The following is a 13921-nucleotide window of genomic DNA, read 5'->3' as shown; positions in this document are numbered from 1 at the left end:
ATGACATTTTCTCAAGAGCAATTCCTGAGGGGGACACCAAAAGTAATGCTGTAACACATAGCCTACATTGTAATATGGTAAATGTATATTGAGGAACCAAAGAAATAAGGTGTTTGCCGTACTCCTAACTACCAGTACCCAAAACTACACAACTAATACCATTGCCTTTAACAAATCTTAGTTCAGTCACCAGTTTAAGTTGAGAGTGGGGGTATCCATGGCATTTTCCAATTATGTTCCTATTTTACAAGTAAAAAAAATGGAGAACCTTTCATAATGTTGCCAAACAAAGACTCAACAAACTTACCTGAGACTCCCTGTCTCTGCCAGTCTGTCCCTGCATATCTGTCCCCAACTCTGCTGTCTGTGTGCCATCTGTTGCCTGCTCTGCCTAATGACATCATTGTGAAACATTTCCATTAGAATTTCATTTCTTTCTTATGAACATTTTATCAACTAGTCTTTGAGATATTAGGCTACTAGGGTTCTTACTATGCGTTTTGGTGTATTGAAAAATACTCTGATGTACGTCTTTTTTCTGCCATTTTTCTACCTGGCTGGCTACACTCACAGTGTGTAGGTTATTTACAGTAGGAGATGGGCTTCTATCATCTTCAATCATTCTATATGGGCTTCGATCTAAAAGGTAGCTAGCAAATGTGAAACGGATTAAAATGACAAGAGTTGACAGCTGTATGAGTTCACCATTTACACAACATATGCTGCAACCTTTCGTAATTTTAATAGTTTGTTTCATATTGGCTGGCTTCCAACAATAGCTGAATTTGCAAAGCTAGCGAGCACCAATTCAGTTTCAGTGGTGTTTGCTATAATCTTTGCTACCCGGGTTCAATAAAAGGTGAAATTAAATAAATAAAAGTTCCCTTGCGACAATTTAGCTTTTGCAACGAGACCATTAAATATATTTAAGACAATGGTAGATGAGAGTGTAGTTCTGTTCAGTTTGGACTTCAGTTTATCGCTAACCTTATCACAGGGACTTTGAAGCACTAACTTACATCAACTGCATGCTGATTCCATCTTTGACGACGCCACATAAATGGAATAGGTACTAGCTAGCTTAATAGTTAATATTTGCGCGCTAGCTCTACATATTCAGCTAGTGTGTGTGTGCGCGATTGACTGGATGAACCTCACGGCAGTTACGTAGCAAGCTAAGGAACTGGCAGTGGATCAAACCATTGTGAGGCAAAGGGCGGGGGGTCGCAATCATTTGAAACTTAAAAACGCGCTATTAAGTGTCTATAATCAGCACAATTGCTTTCATTGCGTATTATTAATATTATTTAAATGACATAGTTATGTTTCAGTGATATATTGGGGGGGACAAATCATATTTTTCCCAGGATGGGGGGGTCGTGTCCCCCCCGTCCCCCCCGGGATTTCCGCCCCTGGTCTGTGTGTAATAGTAAGGGGGAAGAGAGAGGGAGGGGATAGAGAGAGAGAGAAGCAGAGGGTGGTAGTGGTATGGGTTATAAGACAGGGATGTGTCTGTGTGTAATAGTAAGGGGGAAGAGAGAGGGGGGATAGAGAGAGAGAGGCAGAGGGTGGTAGTGGTATGGGTTATAAGACAGGGATGTGTCTGTGTGTAATAGTAAGGGGGAAGAGAGAGGGAGGGGATAGAGAGAGAGAGATAGTATCAAGTGTTGATGTCACATGCACAACAAGTACAGTGAAATGTCTTTCTATCAAATGATGATGGACAGGAGGGGGAGGGGTGGGTGGGTGGGGTATCTATGACAGACCTTTCTCTCTGCATCTCATAGAGCTCTCTGTGTGTGTGTGTGTGTGTGTGTGTGTGTGTGTGTGTGTGTGTGTGTGTGTGTGTGTGTGTGTGTGTGTGTGTGTGTGTGTGTGTGTGTGTGTGTGTGTGTGTGTGTGTGTGTGTGGAATGCTTCTGCCAGTCCCAGTGACACACAGACAGAAGGCTATTATAATGTGTCTCTTATGTCACTGCTGCTCCTGAGGGAGAACAGTGTGCTGGCATGTCAGTCAGACAGTCAGTCAGACAGTCAGTCAGTCAGTCAGACAGTCAGTCAGACAGTCAGTCAGACAAACAGTCAGTCAGAAGTCAGTCAGTCAGTCAGACAGTCAGTCAGTCAGTCAGACAGTCAGTCAGACAAACAGTCAGTCAGACAGTCAGTCAGTCAGAGTCAGTCAGTCAGACAGTCAGTCAGACAGTCAGTCAGACAGTCAGTCGGGCGACACACTACGGACATGCCTGGCGGTCGGAGTCGGTTGGACACACAGACAGAGCCATGCGTGACCAGTGTACAGTGTATGCCAGCACACACCCAGTACGCTGTCTGGGTTTGGGAAAGGGAGAGAGATTGGAAGATTAGAAGAGGCGGTTGGTTGGACACACGGACAGAGAGAGAGAGAGTCATGCCTGACCAGAACACATGGCGTTGCTGGCCACAGCGCTCAGAGAAGCAGGAGAACATGTCTTCTAGAACCTCACAGAAAGATTCTAGAACCTCACAGAAAGACTCTAGAACCTCACAGAAAAACAGCAGAGCCTCACCAGAAAACATCGGGACAGCAGAGGGACTGCTCTTCTGTCTTCTATGTTCCACATACAGAGAAGGACCCTGCTGGTTGAGATTCCTGCTATGCTGCTTCAGACAGAGCTGAGACCCACTCTATAGAGGAGACAGAGCTGAGACCCAGTCTATAGAGGAGACAGAGCTGAGACCCAGTCTATAGAAGAGACAGAGCTGAGACCCAGTCTATAGAAGAGACAGAGCTGAGACCCAGTCTATAGAGGAGACAGAGCTGAGACCCAGTCTATAGAAGAGACAGAGCTGAGACCCAGTCTATAGAAGAGACAGAGCTGAGACCCAGTCTATAGAGGAGACAGAGCTGAGACCCAGTCTATAGAGGAGACAGAGCTGAGACCCAGTCTATAGAAGAGACAGAGCTGAGACCCAGTCTATAGAGGAGACAGAGCTGAGACCCAGTCTATAGAGGAGACAGAGCTGAGACCCAGTCTATAGAAGAGACAGAGCTGAGACCCAGTCTATAGAGGAGACAGAGCTGAGACCCAGTCTATAGAGGAGAGACAGAGCTGAAACCCAGTCTATAGAAGAGACAGAGCTGAGACCCAGTCTATAGAGGAGACAGAGCTGAGACCCAGTCTATAGAAGAGACAGAGCTGAGACCCAGTCTATAGAGGAGACAGAGCTGAGACCCAGTCTATAGAGGAGAGACAGAGCTGAAACCCAGTCTATAGAGGAGAGACAGAGCTGAGACCCAGTCTATAGAGGAGACAGAGCTGAGACCCAGTCTATAGAGGAGACAGAGCTGAGACCCAGTCTATAGAGGAGAGGAGACAGTACAGTCTGTGTGACAGTTGGGAGGAAAGTTCATGGACGGGGTTCTGGAACATGTTTAGTTTTGGAACAGTGTGAGGACGATGCATTGTGATGAGGGAGAGAGGGAGAGAGAGAGAGAGGGAGAGAGAGAGGGAGACAGAGAGAGAGAGAGAGAGAGACAGCGTTAGAGAGAGAGAGGGAGCAGGCAGCTTGTTCAGCTGTGTGAGGGCTCGTAGGGTTAAACCCTGTGGAGCGTTGGCTGACGTGGCCTCAGCAGTCATGGGTTCTTCTCTCTCACACACACACACCGGGACTGGGGCCATGGACTCTCACACACACTTGCTGTGGCTGGTCTCTCATCACTTCTGTGGACAGGGAGAGGTTTTCTCCACATACCGTCCTCTCTGGGACCGGACCCATTCACCGCACACAGACCAGCACCGTACACACACACACGGTGCTCTACCTCAGGGTGGACGGCTGGCCGCTCCGCCACTCCAGCTACTCTATCTTCATCACCACCTTCACCATCATCATCATCTCTAAATTATGAGGATTCGTCAAGGTACTTGTTTTTAGTAATATGATGCTCTATTCTGTAGGAGTTGACAGATGGACAGACTCTAGGGTTATTTAGGAGGAGTTGACAGATAGACAGACTCTGGGGTTATTTAGGAGGAGTTGACAGATAGACAGACTGGGGTTATTTAGGAGGAGTTGACAGATAGACAGACTGGGGTTATTTAGGAGGAGTTGACAGATAGACAGACTCTGGGGTTATTTAGGAGGAGTTGACAGATAGACAGACTCTGGGGTTATTTAGGAGGAGTTGACAGATAGACATACTGGGGTTATTTAGGAGGAGTTGACAGATAGACAGACTGGGGTTATTTAGGAGGAGTTGACAGATAGACAGACTGGGGTTATTTAGGAGGAGTTGACAGATAGACAGACTCTGGGGTTATTTAGGAGGAGTTGACAGATAGACAGACTCTGGGGTTATTTAGGAGGAGTTGACAGATAGACAGACTCTGGGGTTATTTAGGAGGAGTTGACAGATAGACAGACTGGGGTTATTTAGGAGGAGTTGACAGATAGACAGACTGGGGTTATTTAGGAGGAGTTGACAGATAGACAGACTCTGGGGTTATTTAGGAGGAGTTGACAGATAGACAGACTCTGGGGTTATTTAGGAGGAGTTGACAGATAGACAGACTCTGGGGTTATTTAGGAGGAGTTGACAGATAGACAGACTGGGGTTATTTAGGAGGAGTTGACAGATAGACAGACTCTGGGGTTATTTAGGAGGAGTTGACAGATAGACAGACTCTGGGGTTATTTAGGAGGAGTTGACAGATAGACAGACTGGGGTTATTTAGGAGGAGTTGACAGATAGACAGACTCTGGGGTTATTTAAGAGGAGTTGACAGATATACAGACTCTGGGGTTATTTAGGAGGAGTTGACAGATAGACAGACTGGGGTTATTTAGGAGGAGTTGACAGATAGACAGACTGGGGTTATTTAGGAGGAGTTGACAGATAGACAGACTCTGGGGTTATTTAGGAGGAGTTGACAGATAGACAGACTGGGGTTATTTAGGAGGAGTTGACAGATAGACAGAATCTGGGGTTATTTAGGAGGAGTTGACAGATAGACAGACTCTGGGGTTATTTAGGAGGAGTTGACAGATAGACAGACCTGGGGTTATTTAGGAGGAGTTGACAGATAGACAGACTGGGGTTATTTAAGAGGAGTTGACAGATAGACAGAATCTGGGGTTATTTAGGAGGAGTTGACAGATAGACAGACTGGGGTTATTTAGGAGGAGTTGACAGATAGACAGACCTGGGGTTATTTAGGAGGAGTTGACAGATAGACAGACTCTGGGGTTATTTAGGAGGAGTTGACAGATAGACAGACTGGGGTTATTTAGGAGGAGTTGACAGATAGACAGACTCTGGGGTTATTTAGGAGGAGTTGACAGATAGACAGACTGGGGTTATTTAGGAGGAGTTGACAGATAGACAGAATCTGGGGTTATTTAGGAGGAGTTGACAGATAGACAGACTCTGGGGTTATTTAAGAGGAGTTGACAGATAGACAGACTGGGGTTATTTAGGAGGAGTTGACAGATAGACAGACTGGGGTTATTTAGGAGGAGTTGACAGATAGACAGACTCTGGGGTTATTTAGGAGGAGTTGACAGATAGACAGACTGGGGTTATTTAGGAGGAGTTGACAGATAGACAGACTCGGGTTATTTAGGAGGAGTTGAACCATGGCTCAAATCCCAAATGGCACCCTATTCCCTACTTAGTGCACTACTTTTGACCAGAGTCCCATGAGCCCTGGTCAAAATGAGTGCACTATATAGAGAATAGGGTGCCAGTTGGGACTAAGACCATGTTAGCTGACAGCATAGTGCCTTCAGAGGAGTTTCTGTCTCTTCAGTTTGTTTGAGGAGGATTATGAGTTTGTTTTCTCTGCTAAACTTTTAGAAGCAACATTTTACTTCCCTAGGAGATATCTCTTTATTATTACTGAGAGTAAGCGCATTTAACTGTATCTCCCTCTCTCTCTCTTCCTCTCTCTCTGTCTCCCTCCGTCCCTGTCTCCCTCTCTTCCTCTCTCCCTGTCTCCCTCCGTCCCTGTCTCCCTCTCTTCCTCTCTCCCTGTCTCCCCCCGTCCCTGTCTCCCTCTCTTCCTCTCTCCCTCCGTCCCTGTCTCCCTCTCTTCCTCTCTCCCTGTCTCCCTCCGTCCCTGTCTCCCTCTCTTCCTCTCCCTCTCTCCATCTCTCCCTCACTTCCTCTCCCTCCCTCTCCCTCTCCTCTCTCCCCCTCTCCCTCTCTTACTCTCCCTTTCTCCCCATCTTACTCATCCTCTCTCCCTCGCTTCTTCTCCCTCCCTCTCCCTCTCTTACGCTCTCCTCTCTCCTCCCTCCTCCCTCCCACTCTTACGCTCTCCTCTCTCCTGCTCTCCTTCTCTCCCTCTCTCCTTTTCTTCCTCTCTTCCTCTCTTCCTCTGTCCCTCTCTTCCTCTCTCCCTCTCATCCTCTCTCCCTCTCTTGCTCTCTCATCTCCCTCTTTTCCTCTCTCCTTCTCTCCTTCTCACCCTCTCTTCCTCTCTTCCTCTCTTATTCTCTCCCTCTCTTCCTCTCCCCTTCTCTCCCCCTCTCCCTCTCTTACTTCATCCTGTCTTCATTCTAACAATCTAGAAGTCTAACAATTGGAATGTGTCTGACTCTCCCTCTCCCCTCTCTCTCTGCAGTCCAGCTGTTGAAATCGTCAGAGCTGGGTCGCCACAGTCTACTATATGTGAAGGAGATAGGACATGGTTGGTTTGGCAAGGTGAGCTGCTCCCCGGATTATCTTCTTAACACATACTAACGACACAGAAACCACTCCTCCCAAAGTCTGTAGCTGGGTTCTGATTCGCTACCCTTGTTCCTGAAGTATGCACAAGCTCACTTCCCCTCATGGATGTACAGTAAAGGCATTGTTTAAGCATGGACCAGTTAGAGGGAGGTTTCACCATGTATTATACCAGTCCATTCCTGTAATGTTTAAGCATGGACCAGTTAGAGGGAGGTTTCACCATGTATTATACCAGTCCATTCCTGTAATGTTTAAGCATGGACCAGTTAGAGAGAGGTTTCACCATGTATTATACCAGTCCATTCCTGTAATGTTTAAGCATGGACCAGTTAGAGGGAGGTTTCACCATGTATTATACCAGTCCATTCCTGTAATGTTTAAGCATGGACCAGTTAGAGGGAGGTTTCACCATGTATTATACCAGTCCATTCCTGTAATGTTTAAGCATGGACCAGTTAGAGGGAGGTTTCACCATGTATTATACCAGTCCATTCCTGTAATGTTTAAGCATGGACCAGTTAGAGGGAGGTTTCACCATGTATTATACCAGTCCATTCCTGTAATGTTTAAGCATGGACCAGTTAGAGAGAGGTTTCACCATGTATTATACCAGTCCATTCCTGTAATGTTTAAGCATGGACCAGTTAGAGGGAGGTTTCACCATGTATTATACCAGTCAATTCCTGTATTGTTTAAGCATGGACCAGTCGATCTGGATAAAATCGTCTGCTAAATGACAAAAAATGACAATGTAAAATGTTCTGAGGGTGAGTGAGAGAATGAGTGTACACTTTAGGGAGAATAAGGGTAAAGATTGGGACAAGACGGCAGCCTGTGTCTTTCCTCATGTCCTCCCTCTTCCTGGTTTCCTCCATGTTACTGTCAACATCCCAAATGGCACCATATTCCCTATATAGTGCATTACTTTGGGCCATAGCCTTATGGGCCCTGGTCAAACGTAGTGCACTATATAGGGGATAGGGTGCCATTGGAGACACACTACTGTGTGCTGTGAGGTAGTGTGTGTGGAATGTGTATGTAATGTGGTGTTGATCGTATTAGGGCCACGAGCTGACCTACAGCCTTGTCTGTCTGAGAGCTGGGACTATCTACACGTCACACTGAATTCCATTCCATCTGCATTGCTTCCTGAGACAAAGCTTTTTAGTTAGTGCTGAACTGTACGTTTTGCTCTTCTCCCTGTCTCTCTCTGTCTCTCCCTGTCTCTTCCTGTCTCTCTCGCTCTGTCTCTCTCTCTGTATCTCTCTCTGTCTTTCTCTGTCTTTCTCTGTCTCCGTTGCCCCCTGTCTTTACCATGTTAACTACTGTAAATGTTTTGTGTGTGTGTGTGTGTGTGTCTGTCTGTGTCTCTGTTGGGTCCTGTTTTAGGCTATCTTGGGGCAGGTGAATGCAGGTCTCAGGTAGTGGTAAAGGAACTGATCTCTGTCTGTGTCTCTGTGGGTCCTGTATAGGTTCTCTTGGGGGAGGTGAATGCAGGTCTCAGCACCACCCAGGTGGTGGTCAAGGAGCTGAAGGCCAGTGCCAGTGTCCAGGACCAGATGCACTTCCTGGAAGAGGCACAGCCATACCGGTCAGAACCACAGCAATATGGATCTCATACCCTGTATACCCCACCCTTTGCATCCAGTACAATTAATTCATTCATTAATCAATCAATTGGTGAATGAATGAATGCCTATACATGGTTATCCTGCTACCTCTTTCCATGTGATCTGACTGTATGTTCACTATAAACTATGACTGTAAACATGACTGTTGAACTATGACCCATCTCCTCTCCCTCCCCGTTCCCCCAGTGCCCTCCAGAACCCAGCCCTCCTGCAGTGCCTGGCACAGTGCTCAGAGGTTACACCCTACCTACTGGTCATGGAGTTCTGTCCTCTGGTGAGAGAAACCTCCCCTGGCCCCCTAACCCCCTAAACCCTAACCCCTATCTCAGAGGTCACAACCACCTACTATATGGAGTTCTCTGGTGAGATGGATACTTGCTCCCCCTGTTGGTGGAATACAGTATTGTTACAGCAGGGACAATCTGCTTTCTACACTTTCCTCTGGGTTTGCAGAAGGGTCTGAGCTTCCACCATATTGATAACACCCTTACAGATCAGAGCTTCCACCATTTTGATAACACCCTTACAGATCAGAGCTTCCACCATTTTGATAACACCCTTACAGATCAGAGCTTCTACCATATTGATAACACCCTTACAGATCAGAACAACCACCATACTGCTAACACCTTACAGTGCAGAGTTTCCACCATATTGCTAACACCCTTATAGATCAGTTTCCACCATATTCCTAACACCTTACAGATCAGAGTTTCCACCATACTGCTAACAGACATAGAAGGGGAAGTGTCTTCCCTGTGGCTCAGTTGGTAGAGCATGGTGTTTGCAATGCCAGCATGGTGTGTGCAACGCCAGGGTTGTGGGTTCGATTCCCACGGGGGGCCAGTACAAAAAAATAAAAAATATGCATGAAATGAAATGTATGCATTCACTACTGTAAGTCGCTCTGGATAAGAGCGTCTCCTAAATGACTAAAATGTAAAAATGTAAAGTGAATGAGAGCAAGTTGTGATGGGTTATTATACAGACATACATTACAAACATAGGTTTGTGTGTCCCAAATGGCATCCTATATTCATATCTACTGCACTACTTTTGACCATATTCCCTATATAGTGCACTAGGGAAAATGGTGATATAGAGTGCCAAATCATTTTATGACATCACTTCCTGTCCTGGTCATCAGGGTGACCTGAAGAGTTACCTGCGCAGCTGTCGGGCGGCTGACTCCGTGACCCCTGATCCCCTGACCCTCCAGCGAATGGCGTGCGAGATCGCCTCGGGCCTGCTGCACCTGCACAAACACAACTTCATTCACAGGTGGGTTAGTGGACACCTTCACAAATACAACTTCATTCACAGGTGGGTTAGTGGACACCTTCACAAATACAACTTCATTCACAGGTGGGTTAGTGGACACCTTCACAAATACAACTTCATTCACAGGTGGGTTAGTGGACACCTTCACAAATACAACTTCATTCACAGGTGGGTTAGTGGACACCTTCACAAACACAACTTCATTCACAGGTGGGTTAGTGGACACCTGCACAAACACAACTTCATTCACAGGTGGGTTAGTGGACACCTGCACTAACACAACTTCATTCACAGGTGGATTAGTTGACACCTTCACAAATACAACTTAATTCACAGGTGGGTTAGTGAACACCTGCACAAACACAACTTCATTCACAGGTGGGTTAGTGGACACCTGCACTAACACAACTTCCTTATGAACTCGAGTCCAAATGAAAGTCCTAGAACATATCAATCATTCCATAGCAATATGTTTCTGATATGTTGTAGTGAAGAGTAACGATATATACACTATGAACGGTAGCATACATGTTGTAGTGAAGAACAACGATATATACACTGTATGAACGGTAGCATACATGTTGTAGTGAAGAGTAACGATATATACACTGTATGAACGGTAGCATACATGTTGTAGTGAAGAGTAACGATATATACACTGTATGAACGGTAGCATACATGTTGTAGTGAAGAGTAACGATATATACACTGTATGAACGGTAGCATACATGTTGTAGTGAAGAGTAACGATATATACACTGTATGAACGGTAGCATACGTGTTGTAGTGAAGAACAACGATATATACACTGTATGAACGGTAGCATACATGTTGTAGTGAAGAGTAACGATATATACACTGTATGTACGGTAGCATACATGTTGTAGTGAAGAGCAACGATATATATACTGTATGAACGGTAGCATACATGTTGTAGTGAAGAACAACGATATATACACTGTATGAACGGTAGCATACATGTTGTAGTGAAGAACAACGATATATATACTGTATGAACGGTAGCATACATGTTGTAGTGAAGAGCAACGATATATATACTGTATGAACGGTAGCATACATGTTGTAGTGAAGAGTAACGATATATACACTGTATGAACGGTAGCATACGTGTTGTAGTGAAGAGCAACGATATATACACTGTATGAACGGTAGCATACATGTTGTAGTGAAGAGTAACGATATATACACTGTATGAACGGTAGCATACATGTTGTAGTGAAGAGTAACGATATATACACTGTATGAACGGTAGCATACATGTTGTAGTGAAGAACAACGATATATACACTGTATGAACGGTAGCATACATGTTGTAGTGAAGAGTAACGATATATATACTGTATGAACGGTAGCATACATGTTGTAGTGAAGAGTAACGATATATATACTGTATGAACGGTAGCATACATGTTGTAGTGAAGAGCAACGATATATACACTGTATGAACGGTAGCATACATGTTGTAGTGAAGAACAACGATATATACACTGTATGAACGGTAGCATACATGTTGTAGTGAAGAGTAACGATATATACACTGTATGAACGGTAGCATACATGTTGTAGTGAAGAACAACGATATATACACTGTATGAACGGTAGCATACATGTTGTAGTGAAGAACAACGATATATACACTGTATGAACGGTAGCATACATGTTGTAGTGAAGAGTAACGATATATACACTGTATGAACGGTAGCATACATGTTGTAGTGAAGAGTAACGATATATACACTGTATGAACGGTAGCATACATGTTGTAGTGAAGAACAACGATATATACACTGTATGAACGGTAGCATACATGTTGTAGTGAAGAGCAACGATATATATACTGTATGAACGGTAGCATACATGTTGTAGTGACATAAAACAGATAGAGGGAACTGAATCAGGATGATCTGGAGGATGTTGAAGGATCTGGTCTCACTCTGACACATACCACCCTAGATACAACTGGGACTGTGCAGGACTGTCTCCAAATGAACATGATATTGAGGATATTATATACATCACAATTTAAATAAATGTTAAATAAAAATATGGAAATATGTAAGGATATGACTGAAGCTGTGTTGCTCTGGAGCTCCCCCTGTTGGTCTGTCCCGGTAACAACATCCTGGTGCTGCCTGAGTGACTCTCACCAACTCCAGCATCAGTGATTTTGTTGCCGGGGGGAACCCTTCTCTCCTTGTTACCATGGTAGCAGCCAATCGATGTGCTGAGGAGCTGATGATAGGTAGAGTTAAGATCAACAAAATCTTGCTGCCTGTGTAGTAGTCAGAAATAGCTACAGAGAAAAATGAGAAATCCACGTAGCTACAGTACTTGTGCAGTCATACCAGTAAATTACACCCGTACTTTATGCTATTGAGCGGTAAATGTTGTGAAGCATCATGTTTTCCTGTGGTACAATACATTCAATAACAATGATTGAATGGAATTGGTTTCTTGTGATACGATGTTATTGCAGTCAGAGTAGTATTACATATGGTTTAGTCTGGTCTGGTGAATGAGTGGCAGGTAGCCTAGTGGTTAAGACCGTTGGGCCAGTAACTGAAAGGTCGCTGGTTCAAATCCCTGAGCAGACTAGGTGAAAAATCTGTTGATGTGCCCTTGAGCAAGGTACCTAACCCTAAGTGCTGCTGTAAGTCTCTCTGGATAACAGCGTCTGCTAAATGACTATAATGTGATGAACTGTTCCTCCCTCTCCTCTTTACAGTGACCTGGCCTTAAGGAACTGCCTTCTGACCTCAGAGATGACAGTAAAGATAGGAGACTATGGCCTCTCACACAGCAGATACAAGGTGAGCCTACAGTTTTAACCAGTCTTGATGAGTCTACAGTAATAAACCAGTCTTGATGAGTCTACAGTAATTAACCAGTCTTGGTGAGTCTACAGTAATTAACCAGTCTTGGTGAGTCTACAGTAATTAACCAGTCTTGATGAGTCTACAGTAATAAACCAGTCTTGGTGAATCTACAGTAATAAACCAGTCTTGGTTATATTGTATTTTATTGTGTATTTTTCTACATACTGAATAGGGGTGGGGCAGAAGAATAGTTTCCATTGTAACAGACAGACGATAAAGTAGTATTTCCATCAAATTATTCTGCTCTATTCTACTCTACTCTGTAGGATGACTACTTTGTGACTCCAGACCAGATCTGGGTGCCGCTGCGTTGGATCGCCCCAGAGCTCATAGACGAGGTGCATGGTAACCTACTAGTGGTGGACCAGACTAAGGACAGCAACGTCTGGTGAGCAGGGGGGAGGGGTCAGGGGTCAGGGTGTAGGTATGAATGGTGTCAGCACCATACACTATGGTTGACTCAGCCCCTACAGTGTTATTGTTAAGGTCAACGATACAGCTCTTCAACCAAACCTAGCCTGGTCCCAGATTTGACTTATGGTGTTATTGATACAACTCTTCAACCAAACCTAGCCTGGTCCCAGATTTGACTTATGGTGTTTTTGATACAACTCTTCAACCAAACCTAGCCTGGTCCCAGATCAGTTTGTGCTCTTTCCAACTCCATAGCTCATTGTCAATCCAGATGTGACATGACAATGAGTGACAAGGAGTTGTCATGACAGCACAAACACACTGGGACTAAATAAAGGCTAATCAAAACCTGCTACATCTAATCAAACCTCTATTGAATAGGGCTCGGTGTTTTCCCTGCCTAAGAGAAACTCTGGGATCTGGTGTCCAGAGTTTTTCCTAGTCAGGCCACATGGTCAACTATGAAGTTCCTCATCAGAAGACGTTACTTCATGGGTTAGTCTCTGTTCTAGGTCTCTGGGAGTGACTATCTGAAGACGTTACTTCATGGGTTAGTCTCTGTTCTAGGTCTCTGGGAGTGACTATCAGAAGACGTTACTTCATGGGTTTGTCTCTGTTCTAGGTCTCTGGGAGTGACTATCTGAAGACGTTACTTCATGGGTTTGTCTCTGTTCTAGGTCTCTGGGAGTGACTATCTGAAGACGTTACTTCATGGGTTTGTCTCTGTTCTAGGTCTCTGGGAGTGACTATCTGAAGACGTTACTTCATGGGTTTGTCTCTGTTCTAGGTCTCTGGGAGTGACTATCTGAAGACGTTACTTCATGGGTTTGTCTCTGTTCTAGGTCTCTGGGAGTGACTATCTGAAGACGTTACTTCATGGGTTTGTCTCTGTTCTAGGTCTCTGGGAGTGACTATCTGAAGACGTTACTTCATGGGTTTGTCTCTGTTCTAGGTCTCTGGGAGTGACTATCTGAAGACGTTACTTCA

The 13921-nt window shown here is 44.8% G+C and overlaps 1 protein-coding gene across 3 annotated transcripts in view; it reads left to right on the top strand.

Moving 5' to 3' along the window:
* LOC106594314 (serine/threonine-protein kinase LMTK1) overlaps positions 1–13921 on the top strand; it is a 74890-nt gene that overhangs the window by 45910 nt on the left and 15059 nt on the right. For 2 of the 3 annotated variants that reach the window (XM_045719733.1, XM_045719732.1), the window contains 6 exons: positions 6605–6684; positions 8184–8302; positions 8529–8616; positions 9490–9623; positions 12370–12454; positions 12787–12908. In XM_045719733.1, coding sequence (XP_045575689.1) covers positions 6605–6684; positions 8184–8302; positions 8529–8616; positions 9490–9623; positions 12370–12454; positions 12787–12908 — 628 coding nt within the window. Of the gene's footprint in view, positions 1–3277; positions 3901–6604; positions 6685–8183; positions 8303–8528; positions 8617–9489; positions 9624–12369; positions 12455–12786; positions 12909–13921 lie in introns of those variants that run through there. The other variant, XM_045719734.1, reaches the window with a different exon arrangement.

The sequence above is a fragment of the Salmo salar genome, chromosome ssa06 (genome assembly GCF_905237065.1).
Source record: "Salmo salar chromosome ssa06, Ssal_v3.1, whole genome shotgun sequence".
NCBI lineage: Eukaryota > Metazoa > Chordata > Actinopteri > Salmoniformes > Salmonidae > Salmo > Salmo salar.
This window is presented reverse-complemented; position numbering and strand designations above follow the sequence as displayed.